The following is a 22,647-nucleotide window of genomic DNA, read 5'->3' as shown; positions in this document are numbered from 1 at the left end:
GATTTTCTGCTCCTGATCTGTTAGGTTTACAAAGTAATTTTTTAAAAATGAGTGGGGAGATAAAAGACTTTCCTTTGAATAAAATCTGACCTTTATGACCTTTGGTTTTTGTGTTGTGGTGGTGGTGGTTTCTTTGGGCTATTTATAAGCTGTTTTTACATCCTAGTTTTTGGCTTTATTACGGAGAGATAAAGTTACTGGATAAAAATACACTTACCTATAGGTGAAGTGTAACTGTCATCATTAAATATTTATAGCCATATACATTATTTATAAAATATAGTGGGATGTATACAAACTGTATTAATTCTAAGTCAGTAGCATTTCATGTTTAGAAGCAATTAAGCAATGCCAGGTACAGTTAACCTATAAGAACTAGTCCATTAAAAATAAGGATTTTTAACCATAGAACATTTTTACTGGTCATTGAATGTTTTAGGGAATTCAGCACCTACTGTATATAATATAGAAGTGATTTACTGTTTGTGATCAGATTTAAATTTTAGAGCATTACAAACATTGATCTGTTGACTGTTGATAACTCCTAAATGGAATGCCTTTTTTGTCTAGGTATTGTCCCCAGTATCAGAACCGGAAGAAGAAAATGATCCTGATGGTCCCTGTGCTTTCAGAAGGCGGGCAGGATGCCAGTATTATGCTGTAAGAACTTTTGTGTGTTTGTGGTGTTTTTGTGAACTGGAATTAAAAGGTAACCCTGTCAAGATGACTTAGTCTTGATCTAAAAATGGGAAATACATCAGTACTTTTTATTTAACATCCTTTATGTGGATACTGGTTAAAGATGCTTAAAAGGTACTGAGTCCTTTCAAAGGGTATTGAAATCCTCTTAGAAACTGATAATTCCTCACATTTTAGAAATTTAGTTTCATTTTGGGCTTTAATTATAGCTTCAGCAGTTGTGAAAATTACTTGGTATGTCATTACTAGAATTAGGAAAACCCAGAATTTGTAAGTTGGGTCTAGAACCTTTGATGGCTGCTAGGTGATTATTGAAATTTATTGTTATATAAGCCCATCTTGTGCATACATACCAGTAAGTATCAAAGTAATAATTTTTAAATTTCCCTAATGGTGATGTTTTGTCTAAAAATTGTGGTGGTGGCTTTTTTGGGCTATTTATAAGCTGTTTTAACACACCTAGAAGTTGCTTTATACTATGAAAGTCAGATTATAGCACTCTCCAAGGCTCTCAGATGAAGTGTAATGTAGCCTTGTAAGGATGGCTTTGGCTTTCTTATATGGCTTGTAGAGATCATTTATTTTGTAACATAATGGTAAACATATACACCGATAACTTTTTTAGGGTGTATAAGTTTAAGAGAGGTGATTTGTCTACTGGTTATGCTGATGAGAGAAAGGAAAATTCTTAAGAAAAGGAACAGACGTAGCATGGCAGAATGATGGAGGAAATGGGAAGGCAGGGAACAGGCTGTTTGTTTGTTTGTATGTATGTATATATGTATGCATGTATTTATTTATGAGACATAGTCTTGCTCTGTCACCCAAATTGGAGTGCAGTGGTGCAATCATACAGTTCACTGTAACTTTAAACTCCTGAGTTCGAGCAGTCCTCCCACCTCAGCCTCCTGGGATTACAGGCACACACCACCACATGCTGTTAATTTTTGTATTTTTTGTAGAGACAGGGTCTTGCTACATTGCCCAGGCTTGTCTTGAGCTCCCGATCTCTAGTGATCCTCTTGTCTTGGCCTCCTAAAGTGCTAGAATTACAGGCATGAGCCACTGTGCCACTTGGTTGTGTGTTTCTTAAAAATAAAGAGGAAGCTTCAGTTTGACCCCATAAATGTTGTTTGAAGTGCGATTTTTAGTGAAAAAATATTCTTTCTGGTTTCTCAGTAGGAAGCCTAAAAATTACTATGTAATTTCACCATTTCTACTTTGTACACGAATGTTAAAAGCTGTATTATTTTAAAGATATATTCCTTTTAAAGTATAGTAGACCCTAAATGAATTTATATTTATAGACTAAATTCAGTTTGGGTAATCTTAGTTAGTGAACTTTTGATTCGGTTTTTTGAAATTGAACCTGATTAATAGTTTCATGTCAAAATTTTAATTGTTCTGCTAATGTTGCAGTTGCTTCATTTTTATCGTGATTTAACCTCATTTCAGATTTATTCCATGAGTTTTTCTTTCCTTCTTTCTTTGCAGCCTCGTTTGGACCAAGCTAACCATACATGTGAAAATTCAGAATTGGCAGATTTGGATAAGTTGAGGTATAGGCATTGCCTTACAACACTTACAGTCCCAAGAAGATGTATAGGATTTGCAAGGAGGCGAATTGGCAGAGGTGGAAGGTGAAGTATTTGTTTTCGCCTGGTTTTTGTTTACCATATGGAACAGAAGGCCGAGAGAAAATGTTAAGCTCTGTCAGTTAATATTTAGTTTTATTTTGCTTTTCAGGGTCATAATGGACCGAATATCCACAGAACACGACCCAGTCCTGAAACAGATAGACCCTGAAATGCTGAACAGTTTTTCAAGCTCTTCCCAAACTATAGACTTTTCTTCTAATTTCTCTCGGACCAATGCTTCTAGTAAACATTGTGAAAATAGACTTTCCCTTTCTGAAATATTAAGCAATATCAGATCATGTCGACTACAGTGTTTCCAGCCAAGGCTACTAAATTTACAGGACAGTGATAGTGAAGAGTGTACCTCAAGAAAACCAGGGCAGACTGTGAACAATAAAAGGGTTTCTGCGGCATCTCTAGCTTTATTGAACACCAGCAAGAATGGCATATCAGGTAAGCTGTTGCTGTGTTAAAAGTATATCCTGCTATTCTTTTCTACTTAATTTTATTATCTATTAAATAAATTCTCAGGGTAAAATTTGAAGATTTATTTTCCCACTTTGGAAAGGAATTTTATCTTAATCTATATATATATATTTTTTTCCAACCTAAGAAACCAGATTGTACTGTTGTGCCTCACATTTTAACCAAATTGCCCTAACCAGAACTGTAAAACCACTGACATCTATTTTGTGTGCCTGGTATGATCAATGTAGGCAGAATGCATACAGAGTTCCCTATGGGCACACCGCTTATAAGCTGCCACTAGATCATCATAGCACAGTACTATCTGCTGCTTATGTTAAAGGTAATTTTCATTTTGGTGTGTGGAACTTTGTTTAAATGTAACCATTGCTCCTTGAGAGTACCTTTGAAAACACTTTCTGAAAAATGATTTTTAGAAAACTCTCTATGAATAATTTTTTTTTTTTTTTTTTTAAGATGGAGTCTAACTCTGTCACCCAGTCTGGAGTGCAGTGGCATGATCTCAGCTCACTGCAACCTCCACCTCCTGGGTTCAAGCGATTCTCCTGTCTCGGCCTCACCAATAGCTGGGACTATAAGTGTGCACCACCACGCCCAGCTAATTTTTGTATTTTTAGTAGGGACAGGGTTTCATCATGTTGGCCAGGCTGGTCTCGAACCTGACTTCAGGTGATCCACCTGCCTCAGCCTCCCAAAGTGCTAAGATTACAGGCATAAGTCACCATATCCAGTCCCTGTGAGTAATAATTTTTGTCTGATAGCTTACCTCTAGTTAGATCAGGAAGTTTTTTCATTTTTAAGAGATATATTCAAATTAATTTAATATTTTTATAACATGTACATTGTAAATGTATAAATACCTAGAGAATCTAAGGTACAATTTTCATTTGTTTTCTTCTGTGGTCTCTTTATCACATGTATGGAAATATGTATAATTTATAAACATCTTTATAGTGTATACATAGCATATATGCATTGTATCCCAAGACTAAAATAGATAGGGCTTGACTTACACTGTTGATACCATTTCTTTCTGTATGTATTTCTAAATTATTTCCTGTATGATGCATTTTAGGATGTGAAATTATATTAAACTTCTTTAAAGTGATCGTAAATCACTTTAACTTGAAATTTGATCTCAGTAATGTTCAGTCTTTTTTAGCTACTGAACTGCCTGGTTTCCAACTTGACTTGTACATTGATTTGTTTAAAGGTTATAATGGAAAATTGGATTTGTTTGAATGACTGGAAGTTGGCATATCATTTATCCAAATTGGTTGGTTAATTTTCTCCTAAACAAACTTAAGTAAGGAAAATGGCATCCCATTATATAAAGTTCATGAGTCTGTGAAGTTGAATGAGTGCTTGAAACTGAAATGAATAAATACCTAATACCATTTGAGGCCACAGAATTATTAGAAATCTGAAGATAGAAAGTTGACAAATATTAACTATTTTTTCAGCCAGCTCTAAGACAAAGTTCGGTTTATTTAACTAAATAGGAATTCCTGTACCAAACATTCTCAAAATAATTTTTGCCAAAAAGGGAATTTAAAACATATCATATAGAGGGATTTATAATTACATTTGACCGTAGGCTGATTGTCTTCTCTGCTGATGTATACCATATAAAAAAATGATTTTAATATCTTCCTTCTCAACTTGAACATTGTCAGGTATTTGCAGCTTTCTACTCTACGTTCCAGATAAACTCTAGCTTTAACTTGACTTTTTTTCCAGAACGTGTATATATGTTGTATATATATTGTTATAGCATCAAAACAACATATGTATTGGTCCAAAATATAACTTCATATGACTTAAATAATTCCATTATAATTACCTGTGTGATCCTATGACACTATTATACAACATAAAATAAATATTTAAACTGTTATTTTAGGCCTACATGTATTTCTCAGAGAATTTAAATCACAGATAAACAATGTTAACGTCATAGGCAACAAGATATTTTTTGTATTTTTATCTTTCCCTTACCATTAGAAAAAAGTGTATTTTTGGTGTGTGTTTTTTTCTTATCTGAAGTTTTTTAATACCCTCAACATAGTCCATTTCTGTCTTCCCATAAAAAATTGTAAGGCTTAAGCAACAACTAAGGTACATTAGAATTCAATGTTTTGAAGTCAGGTTTGTCTTATTTACTTATTTATTCCTAAAGTAAAAGATTTTGTTTGAAGTCATTATTCCCAACTGACTATGACCCGTCTAGTCACTGGGACCACAAGGGTTTTGGTTTTCAACAGGTGTCTTTTGTTTTAAAATAATAGGCATGGCAACATAAATACATAATGAAAAAGTTTTTTAATAGCATTTTTTAAAATAATTGAAAACTGTGATAATTTAATGATTTGCACCAGTTATATTGATTATATAGATTTCTTAGTTCTGTTTAGATAATTTTAAGTGATTTCAGTTATAGTTCTGTGAATGCGGATAGGAATTTCCTCATCTACCTAAATAGAAGGAGGAGGGAATTTTAGAAAGCTATATTTTTACTTTTGATGGATGTATATAAAAGAATGGGATCCCCATGCGTTTGCTTTTTTTAATCTCTGTGTCTTGAACACTTTTTCCTTCTGCTTGTTTCTTAGTGGGCTTGGTCATGAGAGCACGTTTATTTTTAGGAGTAACAAGACAAAAAATAAAGTAAGACTAACACAGGATTATATTTTGACCTGGCAGAGAATAACACTGAAACTAAACAGATTGTTACTACTGAATTGTCCATTTCACAGCTGGGAAATCGCAGCAAATGAAGAGTTTAATCAGAAATAGAAACATAATATACATTGTTTATATCACAAGTTCCTTAGTTCTTAAACAAAAATTAAAAAGAGGGCTGTATCTTATGTGGAATTGAGAGCTAGTGGCAAGTAATTTTCTCTTATGTTGTTAATAGTCCTGAATAATGTTTTCCAAGTCATAACCCATGTGTCCAAATATATTCTAGGCTGGGGTGCAGTGGTTCATACCTGTAATCCCAGCATTTTGGGAGGCTGAGGCAGGTGGAACACTTGAGGGCAGGATTTCAAGACCAGCCTGGGCAACATGATGAAACCTGGTCTCTACTAAAAATACAAAAATTAGCCAGATGTGGTGGTATGTGCCTGTAGTCCCAGCAAGTAGAAGCTGCAGTGAGCCAAGATCCTGCCACTGTACTCTAGCCTGGGTGACAAAGTGAGTCCCGGACTCAAAAAAAAAAAAGTGTGTGTGCGTGTGTATTTATATACTTTTTAAGTATATATTTTATATACTTTAAGTATATAAAAAGTAAATTGTGTGTGTATATATATATATATATACACACACACACTATGTGTATATACACACACTATTTTTTTTTTATATATACTTAAAGGAAAATTGAAAAGTGTATACTAGGTGTTAAAACTAAAACTCTAAAGACTTCATTCAAAAGCAGAGATATGTTTTGTCAACTTTTAAGTAAAATAAAAGTATATTATCTTAATTGTAAAACACTTCTCAAATAATAAAAGCAGGTTAAAGAATTGATTGTGGTGAACATAACAATTGAATAACCAAGAGAAATTAATTTGTACATCATTATTTAGGATCTAATGCAAAACACTGTGTTAAATGTTTAAAAGCTGCAAACATCTACAAGACGATAATCCTTACCTTCAAGGAACTTAGCAGCACGTGCAGATATTACCTTCTTCATACAAACGGGGTAATACGTTGAAACTGCAGTATTATTTAACTATTCTTTGGGATGATGTTCTTAAATCCAGAGCTCAAGAAAATATATTTCATATCTAAAAGTGCTTTGCTTTTTCAGATTTGAAGGGACAGATTAATTTACATTTAGTTTTAGTTTTCACTAATGCATGGTTGCAAATTAACATAATACTTTTTTCTTTTCTTACCTGTCTTAATAAACAGAATAGATACCAGCAGCCTTTTTGATCAGCTTTAAATATCTTAATATTAACAGTTTCTAAAATCATTGTTTGTACAGTTTTCCAAGAAAAATTCCTGATTTTTAATTTCTTCAGTTTCTCTTCACATTCATTCTTAAATTGTCATAAGTGTTTGCAACTACGATAGTTTTAAGATTGGTAATACTGTGATTTAACATCCAGCTAAGAGTTAGGGTTGCTTCCAGAGGTGAGAAATGGATTCAAACCTAAAGGATTAAAATATTTTAGTTTGACTATGAAAGGAAATAATGAAGTTTCAATTGTAAATATTTGACTTGGGTTTTAGAAGTTTAAATGGATCGTTAGTCTTTTTTCATTATCCTCACATCTGTTGGTTCTTCATTCCCCAATCCCCCTCACCTTTCCACTCCCCACCCTCAGAAACTCAGATTATTGGTTAGTTTGCCCTTCAGTGTAAGAGTTACCTTTATAAGATGTATATAGTCCTGGAAAGGAAATGTCAACCCTCCTGGATATGTTTGTCAGCAGAGCTCCATTGGTTTATATGAACTTTCACCTGACTTCCCACTGTAACCCAGATTTGAAATAAGATCCTTCCTCTCTCTACCCTCTCATTGTACCCCAGATCTGTCCTTTAAAACAAACAAAAATTGCATATAGCCAGCATCTCTTTGATAAAGCATGTACAAAAACGCTTGTAACACTCGATATCGTGGCTCACACCTATAATCCCAGTGCTTTGGGAGGACAAAGTGGGAGGACAGCTTTAGGCCAGGAGTTCAAGACCAGCCTGGGCAACATAGCAAGACCCTGCCTTTTATGTTTTTTTGTTTTTTTGAGATAGAGTCTTGTTTTGTCGCCCACACTGGAGTACAATAGCATGATTCCAGTTCACTGCAGTCTCCGCCTCTCAGGTTCAAGCAATTCTCATGCCTCAGCCTCCTGAGTAGCTGGGAGGATAGGCCTGTGCCACCATGCCCAGCTAATTTTTGTATTTGTAGTACAGACGGGGTTTCACCATGTCGCTCAGGCTGGTCTTGAATGCCTGACCTCAGGTGATCCACCCACCTCAGCCTCCCAAAGTGCTGGGATTACAGGCCTGAGCTACCACACCCAGCTGAAGATCCTGTCTCTTAAAAAATTTTTTTTAAAAATACACACTCTTGTAGCAAAGACTGACCTGGTAGATAAAGAAATACTAGATAATGTGTGCTTTTTGACTTTTAAATAAGTTTTACTACCAAATTAGGTATTCCTCATTAAGCTATGAAAATTTGGTCTAGGCTAGTATTTGAAAAATTCTTGGCTTCCCAAGAATAAATCTTAGCCCATTTGAGAAACACTGCATTAGAAGTTAAGAGATGATGAAAAAACAAAGGCACAAGCACAAAAATCCTGTATTCCTACTCTGTTGTGGGATGATCATCCAGAAGATCCAGAGTGTATTTCTGTTTAGATTGTTCTTTTTAGTTTGTCAACAAAAACAATACAAAGTTAACAAAAATTTCCCATATCCTCAAGAATACCTCTGGGCACAAGCTTAGGCACTGACCTAAAGCTTTCTAATCGTTATATTAGGGTAAAACCTGTGAAGGTACCCCGAATATGTTTTTAGTTGATCACTAAGAAGTCACCCTAGGCAGAGCACCATACAGGAACCACACACCTAAAAGGCAAAGGATGAAAATGAGGGATGGCTGGGACCTTTGAAAACAAAGTCTGCTTTCCAAGGATGGTGTCAGATACCTAAGAAAAGGTATATGGATTTATCTGAGGGTTAAAAGTAGACTGGTAATTACAAGATAGGTAATGAGTCAGATTTCTAGAAGATAGCCAGAAAGGTGAGAGGCTTTCGTGAAAAACAGACCATTCTGTATATAACATATCTAGAAATCCAAGTACGTTACTAATGTCCTGAATGACATGTTTGGGTATATAAAAGGGAACCTCCTGTAATAAGTATACTGAATGTGTTATATAGAATGTGTTACCCAAGAAATTTTGCAAAACGTTTTACTTAGGGAAAGGAATACTTCCCATCTGTCTGGAGTAGTGAAATACTCCTACCTTTATAAAACAATCAGATTTATAGTTACTTTTAAATTGATAAGACTTGTGGGCATGTGGTGGGATAGATTTATGACTAGCATGAACTTCACTTTTAAGCTAGCAACTTAAGATCAACTAGTGAAAAGAACTTGGCTTGGCGCTAGGCAAGAGAAGCAGAGAATCTTGTGGTTTCTCTTTTGTACATTCCCACTTGCCCTTTGTGCCAGCATCACCTCACCAAAAGCTGGGTCCCTATCCTGTATCTCATTCTGAAACAGATTTCTTTACTCTATAACTATTACCTCTTCGTGATGTACTTTAATGTGTCCGTTTTAGTAATCCAAAGCAATGTAAGAAATCTCTTATGGATGTATTTCAGTAACTTATGAAAGAAAAAATAGTAGAGAAAGTGCTTTCAATCAAATCTCTACTGCTCCCTTCCCTTCACCTACTAGCAAGTCAACCCTGAGAACCGCAATTCAGTACTGTGTCCATCCTGTTAAAAGCATGCATTTCATACCACTTTTAATGAAGGAGTTAGAAAGGATGTTTTGTATGTGTTCCAATTTTGTGTCATTGATTACTGTTGGCTATTTTTGTCTAAAGGCTTGAAGTAATAATAAACAGTGCTCTAGAAAACTCTGAATGAGGAAAATCAGCTTGTTTCAAGCACAAAATACCTTAATAATAAAGAAAGAGCTAGATGCCAAGAATAGCTGTAACATACTGAGACTGAGGTTAGAGGGGAAAGAAAAAAATTGAATGTAATTTTTAAAGCATATCCATGTTATAGAGTTAAGTTTGTGTCAGTGATTCTCAACCAGAAATGGGATCATAAATGAGAATTTTAATATCAAAGTCCACCTAGGCTTACAAAGGTTAAGAAACACTGACCATGAATCTGAATAATTTGGATTGAGACTAGGTTGGGATTTTCTGAGTTTTCTGAGGAGAAAAGAATAAGGTTCCTGAGCAAATTAATGGTCTCAAGAAGACAGAATAGTAAATGCAGACACCCAAAACAACAGCTAGTTTTATCTGTATCCCTTTTTAATATGTACACAAATGATCATGTGTTCATAAAAGCAAGTAGAACATAGCTAGTTGGCAATATTTTGTTACTTGTGGCCTACCAACCCAAAAATACTTTTTTTGTTGTTAAAAAGTAGCAATTTGGGCTGGGCAGAGTGGCTCATGCCTGTAATTCCAGCACTTTTGGGAGACTGAGGCCATGAATTGGATGCCAGCCTAGGCGACATAATGAGACCCTGGGTATACAAAATTTTAAAAATTAGTCAGGTGTGATGGCATGCACCTATAGTTCCAACAACTCACTACTCAGGAGGCTGGGGCAGGAGGATTGCTTGAACCCAGGAGTTCAAGGCTGCAGTGAGCTATGACTGCACCACTGCACTTAGCCTTGGCAATAGAGCAAAACTGTCTCCAAAAAACAGGAATTTGTTCTTTCTACAAATTTAGATATATACTTTATTCTGAATTAGATTTTATCCATTGACTTAAAAGATTTTAGAAAGGAAAAAATTCTCATTCTCATTTCTCTCTCAGTTTTGAAATAGTCACTGAAAGTATATGTGCTGTTTGGTTTATTCCTCACTTAATGTTAATCACTGTGCCTCTTACCTTTTCCTCAGAACGTACAGCTTAACTCTGGACACGCTTGACACTGGACTAAAGGACTGTTGTAATAATAACAGATTCCAAGTCCATTTCTTTTGAATTGGTGTACTATACACATAGGACTTAAACAAATTTATTTGGGTTTAATTTAAGATTTTTCTTTCTGTCTTTGTGTCTAATAAACTATTTTTCATCTCTTTCCCCAAGGTTTTCAAACAGCTGGAAATTCATGAATACTTCACATTTTCATTTGAGTTTGAAGATTGTAAATTTAGAATTTAAAAAAAGTTTTTCCTTTAAAAATAGAACACTTGCAGTGAATTTAACATGTGCAAAGAAAGACATTTGATTTTGTTGGTAATTCAGTAAGATAACTAATATGTACTTCAAAAATACAGGTAATATTAAAATTTTAGAATGAGCACTATAATAGCCCCAAGGTGTTGAATCTTTTAAAAATAAAATTGCTATCTAAGAACTGTTTTCCCCTTATCATCCAATACAAATTTTAATGATAATATTGTGGAACAGAAATGAGAGTATATCTAAAGCTTTGTTCATCTCTGGGGCATAAATCCTTTTTCATAGAAAATAGACTATAACTTGTTGTTTGTCTAGTTTACCATAAAAATTTTTTTTAATTATTCATTTGTGATTCTACTCAACAGAAAACTTGGGAGAGATAAGTAAGCTAGATTGAGGCTGTAGTTGCCAATCTAAACTCTTTTAGGGTGATATTGATTAGGTCACTCAATTGCATGTAAAGGTTGATTATTAATTGATATTTCTTGTGTCTGTCGTTTTTTCCCAGCTACATTCCAAGACTTTGTAACAGACATCCTCTTCTTCATTTGTTTTCCCCTGTATGCACTGTAACTCTTTGTGCAGCATTCTGCATTATAGTATACAGTAAATATTTGTTGATTGAAATAATTAGGAGAAAAGAGGTCAAGCAATAAAGAAAATAGAGCAAAATTACTCTGAAGTACATGTATTCTCATGTCATTTAATTTTTCTTGACTCTTAATGTTAACGTACTGACTTCCATGGAAATGGCTTTGTGTTTTCTAAATCAGTTTATCAGATCTACTTAAATATCAATGAATGAAATTTTGTTTACATTTCTTTGAGAAAAATGGTTTTTGTAACTTAGCTGATCTTTTCAACAAATTGTAGATGTCTTGTTTTCATTTGAAACACACTTTTAACACAGTTGGTCACAATAGAATTTATTATATACAATATCTTCTGTTTTCTGAATACTTGTCTGATTTCTATAGATGGATTTATTTTAGGCATTGAAACTGTGGTTTATGGTTATGTTAGATGAATGTTGTTCCCTACTCTGATTTGTAATCAGAGAATAAAGTATTTTCACTTCAATGTTATATGAAACCAGCAGTAAAAGTCATTTACAGTTTTGGAGATGGTCCTGCTTTCTTATTAAGGCTATAACTTAGTCATTATTATTATTATTAGCATGAATAAATCAAAGTTTTTCTCATTACATGCTCATCATAATATGAAAAATTAAGAGTGGTATCAAAGATACTAAGTCTGAATAAATGGTAAAATATTTATGTTAGTACTGTATTATTCAACAAAAACTACATTTAGGCACTTTTGTTAGCATGTGATGGAGACCATAGATACGAGCGTTACACCACACTTGCTGAAAGATTTGCCATTTTCATTAGATTACTTTCTGATAAACCATATTGCGATTTGTAATTGCTTTCATCTTAATTGTGGAATAAGTTTATATTGTATTCTGCTTGTGTTATTAAAAATTCTTTAAAACGTACTCATTTCCGAAATTCATATTCTTTACCAGTAACAGGGGGTATCACGGAAGAGCAGTTTCAGACACATCAGCAGCAGTTGGTTCAGATGCAAAGGCAGCAGCTTGCCCAACTTCAGCAGAAACAGCAATCTCAGCATTCCTCACAACAGACACATCCAAAAGCACAGGTAAACTTGTTGTTTCATCATAGTTATGTCTGTTTCTTTCATCATTACGTAGCTTTGTTCCATTTTAGTCAAGTTCACAGAAGATAATCTTGGTTTTGCCACTCTTGATTTGAGGGATCTAACCTGAATTTTTTTTTTTTTTTTTTTTTTTTGAGGCAGAGTCTCATTCTTGTCACCCAGGCTGGAGTGCAGTGGCGCGATCTCAGCTCACTGCAACTTTTGCTGCCTGGGTTCAAGCAATTCTGCTTCAGCCTCCCGAGTCTGGGATTATAGGTGCCTGCCACCACACCCGGCTAATTTTTGTATTTTTAGTAGAGATGTGGTTTCATCATCTTGGCCAGGTTGGTCTTGAACTCATGACCTCATGATCCTCAGTCTTCCAAAGTGCTGGGATTACAGGTGTGAGCCACTGAGCCGGGCCCTCACCTGAATTTCTTTTCAGTTAATATACGTAATTTCAAGTGGCTAGCTTATAAACTAGTCTCAATATTTTGAGAAGAGTGCTGGAGCCAAATATGATATTTTTAATTTTTTGAAGGGTTGTTAAGAATTTATAGAACTAGTTACTTATTTAGTTGTAAGAATCATTCTTCACTGCCACTCCCCCAAAGAAGACTTTTTTTTGAAAGATACAGCTTTCCTAACCACTTTCTAAACTATGTGTTTAAGTGCCATGTGGCTGTGCTCCATGAGCTGGGTGGTAATTCACTTGAACTGTGAAATACATTTAACAGCATAACCCCTTGCCGTTGTGAATCACATTTCCCTATAGAAGAAAATTGCAGCCAGGCACGGTGGATCACTTGCAGTCAGGAGTTCAAGACCAGCCTGACCAACATGGCAAAACTGTCTGTACTGAAAATGCAAAAATAAGCTGGGCATGGTGGTACACGCCTGTAATCCAAGCTACTTGGGAGGCTGAGGCATGAAGATCACTTAAACCCAGGAGGTGGAGGTTTCAGTGAGCTGAGATTGCACCACTGCACTCCAGCCTGGGTGATGGAGTCAGACTCTGTCTCAAAAAAAATAATAATATAAAAGTTTTTAAAATGAAGAGGAAAATTGCCACTAGGGGAAGTTGTTAGTAGACACTACTAAATAAAGATGCTAGAGATAAGAATAAAAATACTTAATAAAACTATAATTGCCAGAAGAAACCAGCCCTGCCATCACCTTGATTTTAACCCTGTAAGATTCGTTGTGGACTTCTGGCCTGCAGAACTATATGATAATCAGTTTCTGTTTTAAGCCACTAAAAACAAAATTAAGAAATATATTTCACATTTGAACCACCTGAAAAAAATAAAGCTTGCATTTTAGATCTTAAGTTTTGTTGCTCTATAATTCTAAAACAATAATCTATAACCATATCTATAATTCTAAAACCATATCTATAATTCTGATAACTGAGGTGTACTCAATCTTGGTTGTATTTTGTGATCTCTCAGGCTAGAATCTGCCCATTGTGGTTCAGCCCATTCTGAATGGGTCAGTACACTGACTTTAAAGATCCTGACTCCAATAACATGAAAATCTCAGTGACCCTGGAACCCAACACTTTGTGACATCAAGATGGATCTGGGACTTGCTGGGGGACTAGGGCTATAGGATTTAGTAACCAGTTTTATACAGAATGAGGGAGGAATGGCCATTTAACTTGCTTTTGTTTGCTTGTCTGAGTCTCTTGGTTAACCAGCCCAAAGTATTTTCGGCCTGCTTCAGGATTAGGCCAAGATACATAGGTGTATACATTGTGACAAAAATGACTGTTAATCATCTCTATGATTTTATTTTACCTGCATAACTAGCTTGTCAAGCATTTTTAAAAGCATTCATTAATATTTATTGGAAAAATTAATAGAATGTTAAAGGTTTGGGTTATTTAGTCCCTGGTTCTTTCTCAGAAATAACTTCTTTCCAGTTTTTTGGTAACTTCCCTGCTTCACATGCCAAAAATGGTCTGTGGAATCCTAGATCTCTTAATCTAAACAATTGTAATTGTTGAAGGTTAGAAAGGCAACAGCCTCTTGGGTTTGCCTCATTCCTTAATATGTTCATAAAATCACATCTAAAAATTAGAGAGTTTAACTTGGTTCTTTTTATAGGGCTCAAGCACCTCTGACTGTATGTCTAAAACACTTGACTCAGCCAGCGCCCACTTTGCTGCATCTGCAGTGGTCAGTGCACCTGTTCCAAGTCGCAGTGAGGTAGCCAAGGAACAGAACACTGGCCACAACAACATAAATGGTGTTGTCCAGCCTTCAGGTACAGCTGGGGTTTCACATGGTACTTACTTTTTTGAAGTTGTAATTCAGTGATTGGGAGTACGGTTGTTTTTTTTTTTTCTATCCAAGGGGAAAATGTGCATAAGAAGCCAGTCAGGACTCTTTAGGATTTCTTTGGAAAGATGGGGAGAAACAGCATCCTCCTTGTTTTCTCCCTCATCCATTGCATACATACCTGTGTAACACTCTGCCCTTTCTGCTTTCATCCACATACTGTCAGCTGTCTCACATCTTAGGAAATCTGTTGAGCTGACCATCCCCATTGAATCATCATGCATTGATAAAAAGCTGAAATATAATCCAGGACAGTAATAAATTGGAAGTCAGGTTTGCACTTCCCACTCTTACATACTACTCATAGGCATGCTACCTCTGACTCTCCCCCTGTTTAGGTAGAGTATTACTGTGAAACCATGTCTGCTTCTTAGCACCCTAAGTCCTCAAAGATTTGCTATTCCTGTCATCCTTCAGCAGCCTCTCAGACCTTACGATTTTGCAGTTGTTTTTATATATACGCATGAGTCTGATTGTCCATTCCTACTAATATTCATGCATTGTAAATTCTTAGGGAAACCCAACTGTCATTTCCATCTGTCCTATTATACTTAACTCCACAGTTGCCAGATGTAGGCAACAGGATACTTTGCAAAAAGCCCTTTTATGTAGACCAGTAGAAGGAGGGTGTTTTGGGGAGTTGTAGCAGATTAGTACATTCTACTTAGTGATCAGGAGCTCCCTTTGGAGAGACCGGTATGTGAAAAGTTAACTTGGGATTCAATTCAGATACAAATGTTTGTATTTATTTTTATTATACTTCTAAAGATAGTTTTATTGGTCTCATGATACTAATTGAATGACTTTTTTTCCAGGAACCTCTAAAACATTATACTCCACCAATATGGCTTTATCATCCAGCCCAGGGATTTCAGCTGTACAACTTGTAAGGACAGTTGGCCACACCACTACAAACCACTTAATCCCAGCATTGTGCACAAGCAGTCCTCAGACACTTCCCATGAACAATTCCTGCCTGACAAATGCAGTGCACCTCAATAATGTCAGTGTTGTTTCTCCAGTCAATGTGCATATCAATACACGGACTTCAGCACCATCGCCAACAGCCTTAAAACTTGCCACAGTTGCTGCCAGTATGGACAGAGTGCCAAAGGTTACTCCCAGCAGTGCCATCAGCAGCATAGCAAGGTGTGTGTGTGTAGTTTGTGTGTTTCACTGATTATTCTCCCTTTGTGCTGGCTTTCCTGTGGGAAGGAAAAGAATTTGCTTCAAGCAATGGGTGTTTATTAACAGACTTGATTTTCAGCAGTTACTGAAGATCTGTTTAAAGCTGACTTAGGTATTTGTTTGAGGTGCCTAGTAGGATGCTTAAATGCCAACCTAGTAGGATTGTTAGAGAAAGAGAGAGAGAAAGTCAAAGAAAGAAAAGGACATCAGATTGTCAAATACATCAGAGTCTGTGTTAGAAGCTTCAGTTACTCTTGTGTTAATGTTTTATAGTTTAGGCAGTCTGGAAGATGAGAATTGTTATGATTAACTCCATGCCAGAGCTTAGGTTTCACATCCAAATTTGTGTGTTCTTTTGCATCATACACAAAGGGAAAGTAAATTACTTTATGTATATTAAAAATGAGAATATTCTAGGATTAACTTAAATTTATAATATATTTTAGAATGTTTTTATATTTCATTCTATGACACTAATACTAGGAGAACAATGAATCAGAAAAATATTGATTTGCCTAGGTTAATAAGTACATGATCTTAAGCTTATATAATTAAACTCTAGTGGACAGTAATTTCAGCAATATTGTGCTCCTAATGATTATTCTTTCTGAGTGTCATATGCTTCATCCCTTAAAAAAAAAAAAAAAAAAAAAAAAAAACAAAAAAAAACTTGGCTTGACCTGTGTTACATATTTCCTAAGTAATTTCCCATTGGCTTCTATTGAAACGCTATGTTAAATGATTATCTTTCCTAAGTAAATAACTATAATCAAAAAATTAGGAATTGATGGAATTTCTAAACTGAAGAAAAGTTTTTTTTCATTCCTATCTAGAAATAGTAAAAATGGAAATTGTTCTTGTGAAGTCATGCTTAGTTGTAGTTACACAACAATGTTTTTGTAAATACTAGCTGGTAGCTTCATGTTCTAGAGAGTATTAATGTTTATTTTATTGTTTGCCTTATCGTAGAGAGAACCACGAACCAGAAAGATTGGGCCTAAATGGAATAGCAGAGACAACAGTAGCTATGGAAGTGACATAACCTAAAACATGTGGCTCTGACCTGTGCTGATGGTGTGCAGTCATTCATATTCCAGCTGAATGCAAAAGGCAACACTCTGTGGATCACAGAGCATAACAGTGGACCTAAATGGACTGTAGTATATCGGATGTTAAATCCATATATGATGTATATTTTGTAAAATTGGGAAAATCACTACCTTGTAAAATAGTTTATTTGTATCATCAATATTATTTCTGTTACTTGAATAGTAGATATTCATCATCATGCTTTTGCACTTGAATTTGCAACTGAATGGATTTTAAAAAATAATTCTTTAATGGGATCATGAGCATGAAATGGGATCCTGCATCACTTGTTTTAACTATTTATTTTGCCATGTTTACATTTTGTATCTTGTAAAAATAAATCCAACTTTGTGTCTAAAAAGTTAAAGATTCATAGCTAGGAAATGAAATTCTTGTGATTTTTTTTCTAAAGGAACTGTAAAGTTTTCACTTGGTTCATTTTGTTTCACAATTTGACTAGATGGACTTTTTGGTAAATACTTTAGTGGCATTTCACTGTCAAATATGAAGTTCAAGGCAAAATAGTATTTTCTATTACTGTGCAGGGGAAGGGATGGATCGATACATGCAAATTTAATGTAGTAACTCACTTTTCCATATATTTTGAATGTATATTTCTATTTATAATACCAGTTTATAAAAAATAATTACACAGAAAAAAATGGAATAGGAAAAATTATGCATCTAGCACATTTAAACTGTGCAGATATGAAAATTTTTCGAGGATTACATTTTATCTGAAGGCTGCATATTTTAACTGGCTTTAAAACTGTAACACCACATAAAAGATACTTTACCAGGTATGTATTGCATTATATCATTGCAATAATTATTGGAAGTCTAGATATCGAGCCATCCCAGGTGTTGGGAGGGGGGGAGGGTTGTGGCAAGATTGTCTTTTCAATTTTGGAGAGTTTTCCTGTGGCTACAAGGCAAGTAACGGGTTGGAAAAAGTCTGACTGTAAGTGTTGGACACCTTCATAGTGTAGTGTTTTAGTGACTTTTTTTTATACGGTTCTTGTAAATTAGATACGTGTAGTGGTGTTTCAGAATGTTTGTTTATGCACTAGTTCAGACAACTTTCCCTGTTACTTGTTCTTGATAAGTGAAAACTGCAGGGAAATAAAAAATACATATCAAAACATGGACATGCTGCATATGTGTTTATTTCACAATGTGCACACAGTATAAGTGAAAATTTAAGGGAGATGATAGCACTTAACAGCACTTTTCATGTTCACGTGCTTTCCAAGCATTAATGAAAAGAACTATAGGAAGCTCATCTATGGGCTCTATTGGGTTTCAGATAATCCAATATAAACTACCTTTGATATGAAAGTTCTTAAGATATTTTACAGAATGTAAGTAATTTGCAGTATCGCAGTCATTGAAATGTCATAAGTGAGCCTCATTTTATAAATAGAAGTTTAGAGTAGAATTATATTGCAAGGGGGTTTTGTCAAGTAAGTACTGGGAAATGTAAATATTTTTAATGAATACAATTAAAACCATTTCAAACTTACATAATTTTATACTTTACATTTTTTATATCTGCAGTCCTGAAAGTTGTAAATTGATGTGTCAGTTGAATTAATGGGCCAAGATTTCTGCTGAAAGTGGTTTTTATTCAGGTCCTAAATGTGTAAAGCAATTTATGGTCAAAACCATAGAAAAAAAAATAATTTTGTCTTGGTTGTGACCTGATAGGATCCATGCTCGTTTCTGCCATACTACCTCTGGAGTTACTCATTGCTGATTATATAAAGGAAATGATTTGATTTGATATGTATTATGACTGTGTTCATTCTGCTTATAGTTGGATGTATCTCCTTGCTATTAAGAACTTAAAACAACTTTAGTGCCAATTGCAGAGAAAGCTTTTTTCCCCATTTTACCGAAGTAAAGCATGAAGTGAATTTGCCTTATGTGATATATATGTTATAAATAAGTAAAACAAAAGAACTATCCATGTGTACAGTTTCTGGAGGTGGTGGCAAATCCAGAACTTATCAAAGACTGATGACCAATTGATTTGTTCCTTTTGAAGTAAAATAGAAACATAAGCCTTCCTTATTTTGTTGGTTGTAACTGTTTTCATGGATGGCATTTCAGTTATGTACATACACATTTTCCTTTGCTTTTCAAAAACTTACATGACAAATACTTGTTTCCACTTTATTAAATTGAAGAATAATCTGCACTGGACAGCACTGCTCTCTTAGTTTTCTCAGGAAATTAGTGTTAGTACTCAGAGCTTTCAGAATCTTTGGATAATGTTTTCTTTGGAGTGGATGAATGTGATTAAAAAAAAAAAAAGCAGGTAACTCTCATGTGATAGAATATTCTTAATTCAGTATAGATAACATTTTTAATTATTTTTATTTCTCTGCCTTCTTAAAGAGAGTACCACCCTTTTTTTTCCCAATAATTCAAGGTCATTTTTATGATGTAACTCTTAAGTATATTTGAGGATTTGTTTTCTTTTGCAAAAGACCAAGAAAAAAACATTTGTAGGGCACAGTTTTAAACTAGATACATAACACATACGTATATTCTGACTTTTTAAAACATAGGAATGTATTTGCAACTGTGCTTGGTGTTTTATTATTAAGGTTGTCTTAGGGGTGAAGTAATGGGAAAACAGTAAGGACCAACGTTTCAGAAACTTACCTAGTATGTCATTTCAACAAATGTCGTTCTTCAATAATATACTTGTGACTGAAGTGTTTTGTTGTCTCTTAACTGACGTGGCAAACTTGTAAATTTTTAAAGGTAAGGATATCTCAAGGTTTTCTGTCTATTATATCCTGGAAGATAAGAGATGTTTTTCCTCACTGACCGCAGCATCGTAATAACTAACATCATGGAGCATGTAGAGTTCTCTCTCAATGACTTTTTCATCTAGTCCTAACAAAAATTCTGTTTAGTAATGCTATGTATCCCATTTTAAAGATCAAGAAACTGAATTTTAAGGTTTAGGTAACTTACTTTATGTCACATAGCTGTTAAGTTACTGAGGAATTAAACTTGGTAGTCACCACACTGCTAACCACTGCCTTCTACCTTTAACATGAAAGAAGCTCTCCTCAAATGAGTGTTTATTCTATTTCTCAGTCCACTTGTTCGCAGCATCCTTAGCAGTTTAGACTTTGATTTAGAAGACAGCCTCCCAACTCTTACACCATGAGGCTGAGTGAATTATATCCAACTGTAGCTTATAACCATCCGCTGAGCAAACCCAAACCAATCAGTTTATTCTTTTCTGTCTGCTGGACCTAGCCAGTAAGTACTAAAGCTTTTAAGACAGCAATGAGAGCAAGATCTGGTCCAGGTCTTGGCTGATTTCGCACTTTCCAGATCTCCTAATCTATAAGATGAGCAAGTTCTTGAAACTGTCACGGAGGCCACACTGAGAAGCTTGGGGGAGGTGTGCGGGTGGCCCATGTGTCATTGGTTGCTTATCAAGGAAGTAAATTACGTGAGCTCTAAGGCCGAGCATACAGTTTAGAGCTCTTTATTTTATATATATGTATACTTTTAAGTTCTGGGATACATGTACAGAATGTGCAGGTTTGTTACATAGGTATACATGTGCTGTGGTAGTTTGCTGCACCCATCAGCTCGTCATCTACATTACGTATTTCTCTCAATGGTATCCTTCCCCTAGCTCCCCATCCCCCAACAGTCCCTGGTGTGTAATGTTCTCCTCCTTGTGTCCATGTGTTCTCATTGTTCAACTCCCACTTATGAGTGAGAGTGATAACATGCGGTGTTTGGTGTTCTGTTCCTGTGTTAGTTTGCTGAAAATGCTGGTTTCCAGCTTCAACCATGTCCCTGCAAAGGACATGAACTCATCCTTTTTTTATGGCTGCATAGTATTCTATGGTGTATATGTGCCACATTTTCTTTATCCAGTCTATCATTGATGAGCATTTGGGTTGGTTCCAAGTCTTTGCTATTGTGAATAGTGCTGCAATAAACACATATGTGCATGTGTCTCTATAGCAAAATTATTTATATTCCTTTGGGTATATACCCAATAATGAGATTGCTGAGTCAAATGGTATTTCTGGTTCTAGATCCTTGAGGAATTGCCACACTGTCTTCCACAATGGTTGGACTAATTTATTCCCACAAACAGTGTAAAAGAGTTCATATTTGTCCACCTTGTCTCTGGCATCTGTTGTTTTCCGACTTTTTAGTGATCACCATTCTAACTAGTGTCAGATGATATCTCATTGTGATTTTTTAATTGCATTTCTCTAATGACCAGTGATGATGAGCTTCTTTTCATATATTTGTTGGCTGCATAAATGTAAGAAGTGTCTGTTCATATCCTTCGCCCACTTTTTGATGGGGTTGTTTGGGTTTTTTCATGTAAATCTGTTTAATTTCCTTGTAGATTCTGGGTATTAGCCCTTTGTTAGCTGGATAGATTGCAAAAACTTTCTCCCATTCTGTAGGTTGCCTTTTCACTCTGATGATACTTTCTTTTACTGTGCAGAACTTCTTTAGCTCTCATTTGTCAATTTTGGCTTTTGGTGTTTTAGTCATGAAGTTTTTGCCCATGCCTATGTCCTGAATGGTATTGCCTAAGTTTTCTTCTAGAGTTTTTATAGTTTTAGGTTTTACATTTAAGTCTTTAATTCATTGTAAGTTAATTTTTGTATAAGGTATAAGGAAGGGGTCCAGTTTCTGTTTCCCGCATGTGGCCAGCCAGTTTTCCCAACACCATTTATTAAATAAGGAATCATTTCCCCATTGCTTGTTTTTGTCAGGTTTGTCAAAGATAAGATGGTTGTAGATGTGTGGCATTATTTCTGAGGCCTTTGTTCTTTTCCAGTGGCTTATATATCTGTTTTGGTACTAGGACCATGCTGTTTTGGTTACAGTAGCCTTGTGGTATAGTTCACAATCACGTAGCGTGATGCCTCCAGCTTTGTTCTTTTTGCTTAGGATTGTCTTGGCTATACAGGCTCTTCTTTGGTTCCGTATGAAATTTCAAGTAGTTTTTTAAAATCCTGTGAAGAAAGTGGTAGCTTGATGGGGATAGCATTGAATCTATAAATTACTTTAGGAAATATGGCCATTTTCATGATACTGATTCTTCCTCTCCATGAGCATGGAATGTTTTTCAATTTGTGTCCTCTTTTATTTCTTTGAGAAACACCCTTTCATATTAAAAACTTTCAATAAACTAGGTATTGATGGAACGTATCTCAAAATACTAAGAGCTATTTATGACAAACTCACAGCCAGTATTATACCAAATGGGTAAAAGCTGGAAGCATTCCCTTTGAAAACCAGCACAAGACAAGGATGCCCTCTCTCACCACTCCTATTCAAAATAATATTGGAAGTTCTGGCCAGGGCGATCAGGCAAGAGAAAGAAAGAAAGGGTATTCAAATAGGAAGAGAGCAAGTCAGATTGTCTCTATTTGCAGATGACATGATTCTATGTTTAGAAAACCCCATGGTCTCAGCCCAAAATCTCCTTAAGCTGATAACTTCAGCAAAATCTCAGGATACAAAATCAATGTGCCAAAATCACAAGCATTCCTATATACCAATAATAGAGTCGAATCATGAGTGAACTCTTATTCACAATTGCTACAAAGAGAAATACCT

The 22,647-nt window shown here is 35.2% G+C and overlaps 1 protein-coding gene across 3 annotated transcripts in view; it reads left to right on the top strand.

Annotated features, from left to right (window-relative positions):
• EPC2 (enhancer of polycomb homolog 2) overlaps nt 1-19,088 on the top strand; it is a 131,512-nt gene extending 112,424 nt beyond the window's left edge. For 2 of the 3 annotated variants that reach the window (XM_017523234.2, XM_017523232.2), the window contains 7 exons: nt 571-660; nt 2,194-2,339; nt 2,446-2,789; nt 12,267-12,403; nt 14,509-14,668; nt 15,558-15,891; nt 16,900-19,088. In XM_017523234.2, the coding sequence (XP_017378723.1) occupies nt 571-660; nt 2,194-2,339; nt 2,446-2,789; nt 12,267-12,403; nt 14,509-14,668; nt 15,558-15,891; nt 16,900-16,972 (1,284 nt within the window). In that variant the 3' untranslated portion in view covers nt 16,973-19,088. The remainder of the gene's footprint in view (nt 1-570; nt 661-2,193; nt 2,340-2,445; nt 2,790-12,266; nt 12,404-14,508; nt 14,669-15,557; nt 15,892-16,899) is intronic. The other variant, XM_017523233.2, reaches the window with a different exon arrangement.
• The last annotated feature ends 3,559 nt before the right edge of the window (nt 19,089-22,647 follow it).

This window comes from Cebus imitator, unplaced genomic scaffold (genome assembly GCF_001604975.1).
Source record: "Cebus imitator isolate Cc_AM_T3 unplaced genomic scaffold, Cebus_imitator-1.0 Scaffold27, whole genome shotgun sequence".
In the NCBI taxonomy this organism is placed as follows: Eukaryota; Metazoa; Chordata; class Mammalia; order Primates; family Cebidae; genus Cebus; species Cebus imitator.
This window is presented reverse-complemented; position numbering and strand designations above follow the sequence as displayed.